Source organism: Acipenser ruthenus, chromosome 50 (assembly GCF_902713425.1).
Source record: "Acipenser ruthenus chromosome 50, fAciRut3.2 maternal haplotype, whole genome shotgun sequence".
NCBI classification, from domain to species: Eukaryota; Metazoa; Chordata; class Actinopteri; order Acipenseriformes; family Acipenseridae; genus Acipenser; species Acipenser ruthenus.
Window position 1 is genome coordinate 422819 of NC_081238.1, and position 12595 is coordinate 435413.

General features: G+C 49.8%; 1 protein-coding gene across 6 annotated transcripts in view; it reads right to left on the reverse strand.

Annotated features, from left to right (window-relative positions):
• LOC117967966 (calmodulin-binding transcription activator 2-like) overlaps positions 1–12595 on the reverse strand; it is a 40420-nt gene that overhangs the window by 4378 nt on the left and 23447 nt on the right. Inside the window, exons 12-21 of one of the 6 annotated variants that reach the window (XM_059015316.1) lie at positions 10643–10890; positions 8507–8585; positions 7605–7962; positions 6776–7266; positions 5536–5723; positions 3025–3202; positions 1617–1688; positions 1240–1260; positions 204–394; positions 27–101 (exon numbers count right to left, since the gene is read on the reverse strand). In XM_059015316.1, coding sequence (XP_058871299.1) covers positions 27–101; positions 204–394; positions 1240–1260; positions 1617–1688; positions 3025–3202; positions 5536–5723; positions 6776–7266; positions 7605–7962; positions 8507–8585; positions 10643–10890 — 1901 coding nt within the window. Of the gene's footprint in view, positions 1–26; positions 102–203; positions 395–1239; positions 1261–1616; positions 1730–3024; positions 3305–5535; positions 5724–6775; positions 7267–7604; positions 7963–8506; positions 8586–10642; positions 10891–12595 lie in introns of those variants that run through there. The other 5 variants (XM_059015313.1, XM_059015314.1, XR_009319963.1 and 2 more) reach the window with 5 other exon arrangements.

Sequence of the window (12595 nt, forward strand, 5' to 3'; positions counted from 1 at the left end):
GGGGCAGCGATGGACCCGCTGGGTACCTGTGTCGACAGCGTCTCAGGAAGCGCATGATCTTGCGAGCCGCCTGGTCCTGCTTCTTCGTCAGAAAGGATCCCCTGAGAGACGGAACACACATCAGGAGAGCCACTCCCTCCTCCTCCTCCTCCTCCTCCCCCCCTCTCACCCCGGACCCTCCCCCCCTCTCCCTCCACACTCACTTCATCTTCTGCTGCATGCTGCCCCCGGCCCGGTGGCCCTGCTTCATTCTCTCGTACTTATAGCTGCGGTAGTACTGCTGGATCAGGACCGCCGCGCGCCGGCTCTGCTGGAACTTCTTCTGCTCGTAGTAGCTGCGGAACTTGCTCTGGATCAGGATGGCTGCCTGTGTCATCTTCTTATAAAGAGCGTACTGCCGGAGAGAGAGAGGGAGAGAGAGAGAGGGGGAGGGAGAGGAGAGAGAGGAGAGGGAGAGGAGAGGGAGAGGGAGAGAGGAGGAGGAGAGGGAGAGAGAGGGAGGAGAGAGAGAGGAGAGGGAGAGGAGAGGGAGGGAGAGGGAGAGAGGAGGAGGAGAGGGAGAGAGGGAGGAGAGAGAGAGGAGAGGGAGGGAGAGGGAGCAAGAGAGGAGAGGGAGGGAGGGAGAGGGAGAGGGAGAGAGAGGAGGGAGGGAGGGGGAGAGGGAGAGAGAGAGAGAGAGAGAGAGAGAGGCACAGCAGTGGGGTTAAAATCCAGAGAGAGAGAGAAAGAGAGAGGCACAGGTGTGGAGAGGACTAGAGGAAAGAGAACTTCCCTCTCCACACTAGCTGTATAGAGGTCTAGAGGAAAGAGAAGTCCACTCAACACTGCAGAGCTGTATAGAGGTCTACAGGAAAGAGAACTCCCCTCTCCACACTGCAGAGCTGTATAGAGGTCTATAGGAAAGAGAGCTCCCCTCAACACACTGCAGAGCTGTATAGAGGTCTATAGGAAAGAGAGCTCCCCTCAACTTCTGGCAGACTTCTGCGATATCATTTTGTAGTTTCGTTGATTACACGATGTTAAATAAAAGATCTAAATTATGTTCAACAGTACAGTTTTTTTTTTTGTTTTTGTTTTTGTAAAACCTGGGAATATTTTAGGCAAAAATAAAAGGCAGAGACTTGAATGAAAACGGTCTCATATCCCTCCCAACAAAGCAGCCAACGAGAGAGACAGACACACAGAGAGAGAGAGGCGATGGTCAGCACAAGGTAAAGAGACAATCATTAATGAGTTTACCTTCAGCGCTATCCATGTTAGCTAGCAGAGACAAGAGAGGGGAGAGAGAACGGGCAAGGTCAGTCCGGGTTAGTGTGAAGTCTCTCGCAAGCTGCAAGAACCACCAAGGCACACACGCGGACACACACACACACACACACACACACACACACGCGTTTTTAATAAGTTAATTTGTGAGTTATTCAAAGTTTTTGGCTGATTAATTAAATACAGTCTGAAATCAGTAACTGAATTATAACCAGTTATTTTATTTATCTATTTATTTATTTTTTCAACAGTACAGAAAACGTTTTACGGTTTGATCATTTTTTTTAATTGAATTTTTTTTTGGTTTGATCTCCTTTCTCAAGCCCCAGACGTGCACCACCTGCGCATACCTGTTTGTACTTCCGGTAGCACCTCTGGATCACAGCTGCAGCCATTTCCTGTTGCTCTTTTAACCTTCGACCCTGAGGGGAGAGGTTGGGTTAGAACCCTGGCAGTCCTCACCCTTATAAAAAAAAAAGTGTCCCACAGTAAAAACACAGCAAAGTGTGATAAAGCACAGAGAGGTGTGGTAAAGCATAGGGGAGCATTGTAAAGCACAGAGAGGTCTGGTAAAGCATAGGGAAGCATTGTAAAGCACAGAGAGGTCTGGTAAAGCATAGGGAAGCATTGTAAAGCACAGAGAGGTGTGGTAAAGCATAGGGAAGCATTGTAAAGCACAGAGAGGTGCGGTAAAGCATAGGGAAGCATTGTAAAGCACAGAGAGGTGTGGTAAAGCATAGGGAAGCATTGTAAAGCACAGAGAGGTGTGGCAAAGCATAGGGAAGCATTGTAAAGCACAGAGAGGTCTGGTAAAGCATAGGGAAGCATTGTAAAGCACAGAGAGGTCTGGTAAAGCATAGGGAAGCATTGTAAAGCACAGAGAGGTGTGGTAAAGCATAGGGAAGCATTGTAAAGCACAGAGAGGTCTGGTAAAGCATAGGGAAGCATTGTAAAGCACAGAGAGGTCTGGTAAAGCATAGGGAAGCATTGTAAAGCACAGAGAGGTGTGGTAAAGCATAGGGAAGCATTGTAAAGCACAGAGAGGTCTGGTAAAGCATAGGGAAGCATTGTAAAGCACAGAGAGGTCTGGTAAAGCATAGGGAAGCATTGTAAAGCACATTAAAGCATACTGAACAGGGTACACTAACCCTTATACAAGTTCCCCACAGTAAAAGCACAGCACAGTGTAATAAAGCACAGAGAAAGCATGGTAATGCACAGGTAGGCATTATACAATTAAAACCAAGTTTTTAAAATCTTTTTTTAATTATTACGTTTTGTTTAAGGCTGTTTTTAATTGAATGGTTTAATTGTTCATTTTTTTTTCGGGATCCTTGTGATGAAAGGCGCTGCAGAAACGTGAATGGCACTGCACTGTACTGTAGAACGAGCGTCAAGTTTTTTTTGGAGGGGGGTGGAGGGATTAAAACAGGCCAGATTTCGGGCGAGGGTCCTGCGACAAACGCCCAGCAGAGCTGTCCCGTGCACGGAATGCGCCATGAAGCGATGATGTCATGCTTTTGGACTGCTTTAGTTAAGAAAGTGAATGGCTGCACGTACACAGCTATGGACACAAGTTTTGCATCGCCTAGAATTTCCGGATTGAGGAAACAAACAAAAAAAAACAAAAACAACTATACAAACATAACTGCAGATCTTTTATTTAACATCACGCGATCGAAGAAACTACAAAATGATCTCGCAAGCGTCTACCGGGAGTCAGAACGGACGCTGCGCTGTGAGCCGCGGTCTGGGTACCTTGTACTTGCGGAAGGCTGTCTGGATGATGCGTGCGGCCTCATACAGCTCCCTCTGCTCGTGATCAGACAGCGTCAGCAGTGCGAATTCGCTCTCCATCTTCACACCGGCCGAGGCGCTCAGGAACTCGGACCAGTCGGCTGTGGTGGGGACGTCCACCTTGTCGAAGGCCAGGTCGCTGAGAGGAGAGTGAACGGGGCTGAGACACGGGTTCGAGGGAGCAGGAGGAGGAGGAGGAGGAGGAGGAGGAGGGACAGGCAGGGGGGCGCTACACACTGATCTGAAGGAGAGGGAGAGCACACAAAACAAAAATGGAAAAATAAAAGAAAAAGGGCACGCGAAATAAAAAGATATCCGATTGAAACACAAACGAAATGACATGAAGAAAAAAATACATAACAACTCTGAAACTGGTTCATTTGTCCGGAGGGGGGAGGGGGAGTGGGGGGGGGCAGTTTATCGTATCCTTGGTAATTCAAACTCATTCAAATTCTAAAAACTACAAGAAACCGAGTCAAGCAGACTTGCCTTTTCCAGCGTGATTAGTCTGGCTGATTTAATTTCTCGTGGTTTAACTGAAGTACTGTATACCATCTTGGATACACAGCCCCCCCAGCCCCCCCCCCCCAAATAACTTAAATAAACAAATAAATAATAAGTACAAATTCGACAAAAATAAAAGGTCCACTCTGAAATGAAATGAAATACACACAGCACCCGCTGAACCCGCTGTCCCCAACTTCATTCACATTCAGTGTATCTCTGTGTATCTCAGTGTGTCTCAGTGTGTCTCTGTGTATCTCTGTGTGTGTCAGTGTATCTCAGTGTGTCTCTGTGTATCTCTGTGTGTGTCAGTGTATCTCAGTGTGTCTCAGTGTGTCTCTGTGTGTCTCTGTGTGTCTCTGTGTATCTCTGTGCGTCTTTGTGTGTCTCTGTGTATCTCAGTGTGTCTCAGTGTATCTCAGTGTGTCTCAGTGTATCTCAGTGTGTCTCAGTGCATCTCAGTGTATCTCAGTGTGTCTCAGTGTGTGTCAGTGTACCTCTGTGTATCTCAGTGTATCTCAGTGTATCTCAGTGTGTGTCAGTGTATCTCAGTGTATCTCAGTGTGTCTCAGTGCATCTCAGTGTATCTCAGTGTGTGTCAGTGTATCTCAGTGTATCTCAGTGTATCTCAGTGTATCTCAGTGTGTCTCAGTGTATCTCAGTGTGTCTCAGTGTATCTCAGTGTGTCTCAGTGTATCTCAGTGTGTCTCAGTGCATCTCAGTGTATCTCAGTGTGTCTCAGTGCATCTCAGTGTATCTCAGTGTGTGTCAGTGTATCTCAGTGTATCTCAGTGTGTGTCAGTGTGTCTCAGTGTATCTCAGTGTATCTCAGTGTGTCTCAGTGTATCTCAGTGTGTCTCAGTGCATCTCAGTGTATCTCAGTGTGTCTCAGTGTGTCTCTGTGTATCTCTGTGTGTGTCAGTGTATCTCAGTGTGTCTCTGTGTATCTCTGTGTGTGTCAGTGTATCTCAGTGTGTCTCAGTGTGTCTCTGTGTGTCTCTGTGTGTCTCTGTGTATCTCTGTGCGTCTTTGTGTGTCTCTGTGTATCTCAGTGTGTCTCAGTGTATCTCAGTGTGTCTCAGTGTATCTCAGTGTGTCTCAGTGCATCTCAGTGTATCTCAGTGTGTCTCAGTGTGTGTCAGTGTACCTCTGTGTATCTCAGTGTATCTCAGTGTATCTCAGTGTGTGTCAGTGTATCTCAGTGTGTGTCAGTGTATCTCAGTGTATCTCAGTGTGTCTCAGTGCATCTCAGTGTATCTCAGTGTGTGTCAGTGTATCTCAGTGTATCTCAGTGTATCTCAGTGTATCTCAGTGTATCTCAGTGTGTCTCTGTGTATCTCAGTGTGTCTCAGTGTATCTCAGTGTGTCTCAGTGTATCTCAGTGTGTCTCAGTGCATCTCAGTGTATCTCAGTGTGTCTCAGTGCATCTCAGTGTATCTCAGTGCATCTCAGTGTGTCTCAGTGTGTCTCAGTGTATCTCAGTGTATCTCAGTGTGTCTCAGTGCATCTCAGTGTATCTCAGTGTGTGTCAGTGTATCTCAGTGTATCTCAGTGTGTGTCAGTGTGTGTCAGTGCATCTCAGTGTATCTCAGTGTATCTCAGTGTATCTCAGTGTGTCTCAGTGCATCTCAGTGTATCTCAGTGTGTCTCAGTGCATCTCAGTGTATCTCAGTGTGTGTCAGTGTGTCTCAGTGTATCTCAGTGTATCTCAGTGTATCTCAGTGTGTCTCAGTGTATCTCAGTGTGTCTCAGTGTATCTCAGTGTGTCTCAGTGCATCTCAGTGTATCTCAGTGTGTCTCAGTGCATCTCAGTGTATCTCAGTGTGTGTCAGTGTATCTCAGTGTATCTCAGTGTGTGTCAGTGTATCTCAGTGTATCTCAGTGTGTGTCAGTGTGTCTCAGTGTATCTCAGTGTATCTCTGTGTATCTCTGTGTACTGCAGTGTATGGCGGTGTGCTCCAGCCCTACCTGTGCTGGGACAGTGCTGGCAGCTGCTCCATGTTCTCCAGGTAGCTGGCCAGCCAGGGCATGCCCTCCCTGACAGGGGTGTTGTCCTGGCGCTCCTTCAGGGGCGTCTCCGCTGAGCCAAAGTCATCCTGCTTGATCCGGTCCGGAGTGGCTTTAATGATCTGCTCTGCCAGGGTGATCATGTCAACCTGGGGGAGAGGAGAGAGGAGAGAGGAGAGAGGAGAGAGGGGAGAGGAGAGAGGAGAGGAGAGAGAGGAGAGAGGAGAGAGGAGAGAGGAGAGAGGAGAGAGGAGAGAGAGGAGAGGAGAGAGGAGAGAGGGGAGAGGAGAGAGGAGAGGAGAGAGGAGAGAGGAGAGAGGAGAGAGGAGAGAGGAGAGAGAGGAGAGGAGAGTGGAGAGAGAGGAGAGAGGAGAGAGGAGAGAGAGGAGAGGAGAGTGGAGAGAGAGGAGAGAGGAGAGAGAAAGGAGAGAGAGGAGAGAGAGGAGAGAGGAGAGAGGAGAGAGGAGAGAGAGGAGAGAGGAGAGAGAGGAGAGAGGAGAGAGGAGAGAGGAGAGGAGAGAGAGGAGAGAGGAGAGAGGAGAGAGGAGAGGAGAGTGGAGAGAGAGGAGAGAGGAGAGAGAAAGGAGAGAGAGGAGAGAGAGGAGAGAGGAGAGAGGAGAGAGGAGAGGGGAGGAGATTAATCGATTATTGATCGTCATGGCTTCAATGAAACATTTTGTTAATCGGGTTTTAATACAACAGGGATGCACAGCGTGTGATAACTTCAAACGGTGCACTAGCCCGGTCAACACGAGGACTCTCACTCAAACGGTGCACTAGCCCGGTCAACACGAGGACTCTCACTCAAACGCTGCACTAGCCCGGTCAACACGAGGACTCTCACTCAAACGGTGCACTAGCCCAGTCAACACGAGGACTCTCACTCAAACGGTGCTCTAGCCCAGTCAACACGAGGACTCTCACTCAAACGGTGCACTAGCCCGGTCAACACGAGGACTCTCACTCAAACGGTGCACTAGCCCAGTCAACACGAGGACTCTCACTCAAACGGTGCTCTAGCCCAGTCAACACGAGGACTCTTGCTGGCGTGTCAGCCCCTGATTTCAGTGGAGAGCTCAATCAGAAACACAGAATAGTTTGTGCCGAGCTTTCTAATAAATGAATCTGTGCAGCCTGTCTCTATTATTGTAATGAGTGCAGTCTTGCTCTTGCAATGAAACAGCGCCCCCTGGTGCCTCACCTGCAGCACGTCGCCAGCGGGCAGGCACTCCTCGTTCTCCGCGTTCTCGCTGTAGCTCAGCAGCTCCGCCTCCAGGGGGTCCCCAAACCCGCGGGGGGGCCCCCTCCCCCTCCCGATCAGGCTGGCCTCGTACTCCATGAGGAAGGAGGCCTCTGCCGGCCCGCAGTGCAGACTCGAGGCCCTGGTCCGGAGAGAGGCCTGCTCTTCCTGGAGGTACCAGGCGGGGAGGTGTGGTGGAGGCTGTTCCCTCCTCTCCCGGTCCCCCCCAGCATCCTGCAGGGAGTCTGTGGGCAGGCTCTTCCCTTGCTCGAACCCCCTCCCCGGCTCTGAGATCTCCATGGCCACCTCCTGCTCCGTTGGGCTGGGGTTGGAGTCGGGGCTGCCCGAGGGGGACTCCCTGGGGAAAGAGCTGCTGGAGTAGGCAGAGGAGAGGGAGGGGGGGGCAGAGGAGAGATCGGAGGGGGACGGGGGGCTGCTGGAGGTGCTCAGGCCTGGGAGAGAGAGAGAAAGAGGAGAGAAAACACTTAAAAAAAAATCTATATATATATAAATCACAAATAATTAAATACAGTCTAGTATAGAGAACTCAGTGCTGTACTGGGGATCTGAGAGCCAGCTAATTCAATACAGTCTAGTATAGAGAACTCAGTGCTGTACTGGGGATCTGAGAGCCAGCTAATTCAATACAGTCTAGTATAGAGAACTCAGTGCTGTACTGGGGATCTGAGAGCCAGCTAATTCAATACAGCCTAGTATAGAGAACTCAGTGCTGTACTGGGGATCTGAGAGCCAGCTAATGGCCAACAGTGGCAAACCCCTGACCTCTTACCTGTATCGGGGCTGGTGGAGAGTGGGGAGGGAACCCTCGCTCCTTCAGGGTGGTGCCCAGCCCAGTGCAGCCAGCCTCCCTCTGCACCAGTGCTCCCAGAACTCCCAATGCCTCCCTCTGTGTCGGGCCACGCTGGCCCCTGTCCTGACTGTTGCCTCCAGTCTCCTGGCTCCTCCTCCCTGGCCCTCAGCTCCTGCTTCTCCAGATCCTCCAGGCAGCTGGCCAGCCCAACGTGCCCCCTGGATCGAGCCACGCACAGGGGCAGCCGGCCCAGCGAGTCCGGGATAGCCAGGGCCAGCCGGTCCCACTGGTACAGGAGCACCGCGGCCTCCAGGTGACCCAGAGCACAGGCCCACATCTGAGAGGGGAGAGTGAGGAGAGAGAGAGAAGAGAGGGAGAAGCGGGGGTGTGAGGGAGGAGAGAGAGGAGAGAGGGAGAAGTGGGGGTGAGAGGGAGGAGAGAGAGGAGAGAGGGAGAAGTGGGGGTGAGAGGGAGGAGAGAGAGGAGAGAGGGAGAAGTGGGGGTGAGAGGGAGGAGAGAGAGGAGAGAGGGAGAAGCGGGGGTGTGAGGGAGGAGAGAGAGGGAGGAGAGGTGAGGGAGGAGAGATAGAGGTGAGAGGGAGAGAAGAGAGTGACAGAGAGAGGCAAGAGATAGGGGAAAGCAGAGGAAGGGAGAGAGAGAGAGTGACAGAGAAAGGCAAGAGATAGGGGAAAGCAGAGGAAGAGAGAGAGAGAGGGGGGGGGTCAGGGAGGGGAGTAAGGGGAGAGATTTACTTTAGATGAAGAATGCGATTGCAATTAATAATAGAATCAGTAATAATAATAATAGTAATAATAATAATAATAATAATAATATTTCATTAATTTCCACAGTGCTATAGAGCTGGGGTTGGCTGTATTTACCAGCGGTGTGCAGGAGAAGTGATCTACATTCAGCGGGTCCACTTCCTGCTCTAAATCCAGACTCTCTGGATTCACGCTCCTGTGGGAAAAAAAAAAAACAGAACAGCCGCAAATCAGCAAAGTGGCTCCAGGTGCTGATAACAGCAGGGCTGATGAACTGTCCCTCTCTACATACATGCAAAGCGACTGAAATGCTGCTGCGTGTTAAAACTACCGAGCCATGGCTGGGGGGGGAACGCCTGCTTCACAACTTAAAGAGTAAGTAGCAGGGTTCTGAAAAATATAGCGTTGCACGTCCCCACGCGTTGCTGCCGCTGTTTAAATAACTGACCTGGTGTTTTCCTTTTCATCGTTAGCATCCTGACAGCTTTTTACACACCTTCAAAGTCTGTTTTAAAGATCTTTTTACAATGCCCGCTCCAGTGCACTCTGTCTGTCTGTCTCTGTCTACTCTGCCTGTGTGTCTGTCTGTGTCTGTCTGTATGTCTGTCTGTGTCTGCCTGTCTGTCTGTCTGTGTGTGTGTCTGTGTCTGTCTGTGTATCTGTCTGTCTGTGTCTGCCTGTGTGTCTGTCTGTCTGTGTCTGCCTGTGTGTCTGTCTGTCTGTCTGTGTGTTTGTGTCTGTCTGTGTATCTGTCTGTCTGTCTGTCTGTCTGTGTCTGTCTGTGTCTGCCTGTGTGTCTGTCTGTCTGTCTGTGTGTTTGTGTCTATCTGTGTATCTGTCTGTCTGTCTGTCTGTCTGTGTCTGTGTCTGTCTGTGTGTGTGTGTGTCTGTGTGTGTGTGTGTATGTCTGTGTGTTTGTGTCTGTCTGTGTATCTGTCTGTCTGTCTGTTTGTCTGTCTGTGTGTGTGTGTGTGTGTCTGCCTGTGTGTCTGTCTGTGTCTGCCTGTGTGTCTGTCTGTCTGTCTGTGTGTTTGTGTCTGTCTGTGTATCTGTCTGTGTCTGTCTGTCTGTATTAAATATGCAATGTAAGTCACCACATAGGGATTTCACATTATAGAAAATATAACTGAACTAAAACTTTATAAAGCTTATGGAGTGAATGAGGTCAGATTGCGTGGCAGAGCTGCACAATCTGATCATTCCCCTGCTGGGACGGAGCGCTCCACAGAAACCAGGTGCTGACAATCAGACGAGGGTCGCTGGTGTCGATCACACTGACTTACCATTCAGAGTGAAGCGAGTGAAGAAACAGCTTAATTCACATGAAATCTCAGGGATGGAAATAGGACTCCCCTTGCACAGCAGTTTGATCCATTCCTGGTTTTACTAGGAGTTTAGTACCAACCTGAGCTTGTTACCTACACACACTGGGGTTAATCAAGCTTGTGTTAAAACCTGGAATGGGTGGCACTGCTATGCAACAGGAGTCTTATTCCCATCCCTGAATGTTCTTGCATTGGTAGCTCAGCTGCATTGCTCATATATAACATGCACTCAGCAAGATATTTACTACAAAGTGCAATTTGCATTTATTGGAAAAGGAAAATAGTTTCACCCCCTGCAATAACACTGAGGAAGGAGCTAGAGCCCAAACGCTGGTCTGCTTGACTCAGTCTCTTCTAGTTTCAATAACACTGAGGAAGGCACTGGAGCCCAAACGCTGGTCTGCTTGACTCAGTCTCTTCTAGTTTCAATAACACTGATGAAGGCACTGGAGCCCAAACGCTGGTCTGCTTGACTCAGTTTAGTTTCAGTAACACTGATGAAGGCACTAGAGCCCAAACGTTGGTCTGCTTGACTCAGTCTCTTCTAGTTTCAATAACACTGATGAAGGCACTAGAGCCCAAACGCTGGTCTGCTTGACTCAGTTTAGTTTCAATAACACTGATGAAGGCACTAGAGCCCAAACGCTGGTCTGCTTGACTCAGTTTAGTTTCAATAACACTGATGAAGGCACTAAGCTAAATGTTCACAATTAGACAGAAATCAAGACGCCAAAGGGTGCTCCTCCTACAATTAACCATTCAGAACTTCACACAGTTTGGAGCATCACGGGGGTCAGTTTGCACTGTAATAAAAACAACAGACATCTACACACAAGACACTGGGCTGAGATTTTGACATCGATTCCTCGTGTGATTTACAATCTGTAAATTGACTGACTGGTTGCAAATTGCAGTTTGCGGTAGCTACCTTCTCGTGCAAGCAGTGTGCCCCGCGGAGGGGGCGGTCGGAGGGGGAGGTGGGGGGAGGTTGCGGGGGTACCTCCAGCGGATGAGGGTCTCGATCAGCCTCCCGTAGCCCTGCGCGGCCGCCAGGTGCAGCAGCGTCATCCCTCGGAAGCTCGTCTCGTGGACCAGCCTCTCCGAGCGCAGCCAGCAGGGCCGGGTCATCATCTTCTCACACACTGCCATGATGCGCTCCTCGAAGGAGTCCGCCGCCTGAGACGCAAAAACAAGACAAGACGGGTCTTAAAACAGGGGTTTAAAATCATTTAAAAAACGGGGGGGGGGGAGTCTAGTGCTGCATGAACTGATCGTTTGATTGTCCATAGAAATCAGGCGGTGACGATCAGGCGAGGGTCGCTGGTGTCGATTTCCCGTTTCGAGGGAAACAGCAGCTCAGGTTTTTATTATTATTAGTTTATTTAGCAGACGCCTTTATCCAAGGCAACTTACAGAGACTAGGGTGTGTGAACTATGCATCATCTGCAGAGTCACTTACAACTACGTCTCACCCGAAAGACGGAGCACAAGGAGGTGAAGTGACTTGCTCAGGGTCACACAGTGAGTCAGTGGCTGAGGCGGGATTTGAACCGGGGACCTCCTGATTACAAGCCCTTTTCTTTAACCACTGGACCACACAGCCTCCTCGGTTTGTGTGGATCGTTCTTCTCCGCAGAGTCTAAAGAAAAAGCAGCAGTCGTGACCTCCAAGGCCCGAGACACATAAGAAAATGAACTCAAGAAAATGTTACGAACGAGCGAGAGGAAGCCGCTGTCTGCCCTGTTTACTTGCTTACAGAAATACTGTCCTTATAAGTACAGAAAAACAAGCATGCACACGCACACACACGCACACACGCACACACACACAGTACATATTCTAAGAGAGTTGGAAGTCTTAGGTTAAGAGACCTTGATGTGAACTTGAAGTATTTTCCACTGACACACATCGGAAAGATTAGACAGACCCCTCCTCTCCTCGCTTCTCCTCTCCTCTCCTCTCCCTCTCTCTCTTTCCAGCAGGACAGTCAGCTGGCAAGCGGGCAAAGGCTCTTCAAATCCACTTTGCAAATCCTTCCCTCGTTCCGCTCTCCCCTCCCTCTCCTCTCATGTCTTTTCCCTGCCCCATAAATAGCAAGCCTGGAGATGACACTAGAGCCCAGGGCTATAAATGCGAGTGGAGGGGGAATGCGGGCCCCTCGCCCAGTCGGATTGAATCGGAGACCCCCGGGGGCCCTGGCCAGTTTGCAAATCTTTTTAAAATTAGCATCAGGAGTGTCTGCTTCTAGGGTGTGCGTGACGTCAAGGCTGGCTGAAACTAACGTCACTTTCTACCCCCTTCCCCCCCTTCTTTTAAACACACACACACACACACACACACACACACACACACACACACAGACACAGACACACAAACAGACATACAGACAGGCAGACACACACACACACACACATACACACACACACAGACACAGACACACAAACAGACATACAGACAGGCAGACACACACACACACACACATACAGACACAGACACACAAACAGACATACAGACAGGCAGACACACACACACACACACATACACACACACACACAGACACAGACACACAAACAGACATACAGACAGGCAGACACACACACACACACACACACACACACACACACACACACATACACACACACACACACCATACACACAAACAGACATACAGACAGACACACACACACACAGACAGACAGACAGACAGACAGACAGACAGACAGACACACACAGACAGACAGACACACACACAGACAGACAGACAGACAGACAGACAGACACACACACACAGACACACACACACACAGACAGACAGACACACACACACACACACAGACAGACAGACAGACAGACAAACACACAGGGGTGTGAGGGAGGAGAG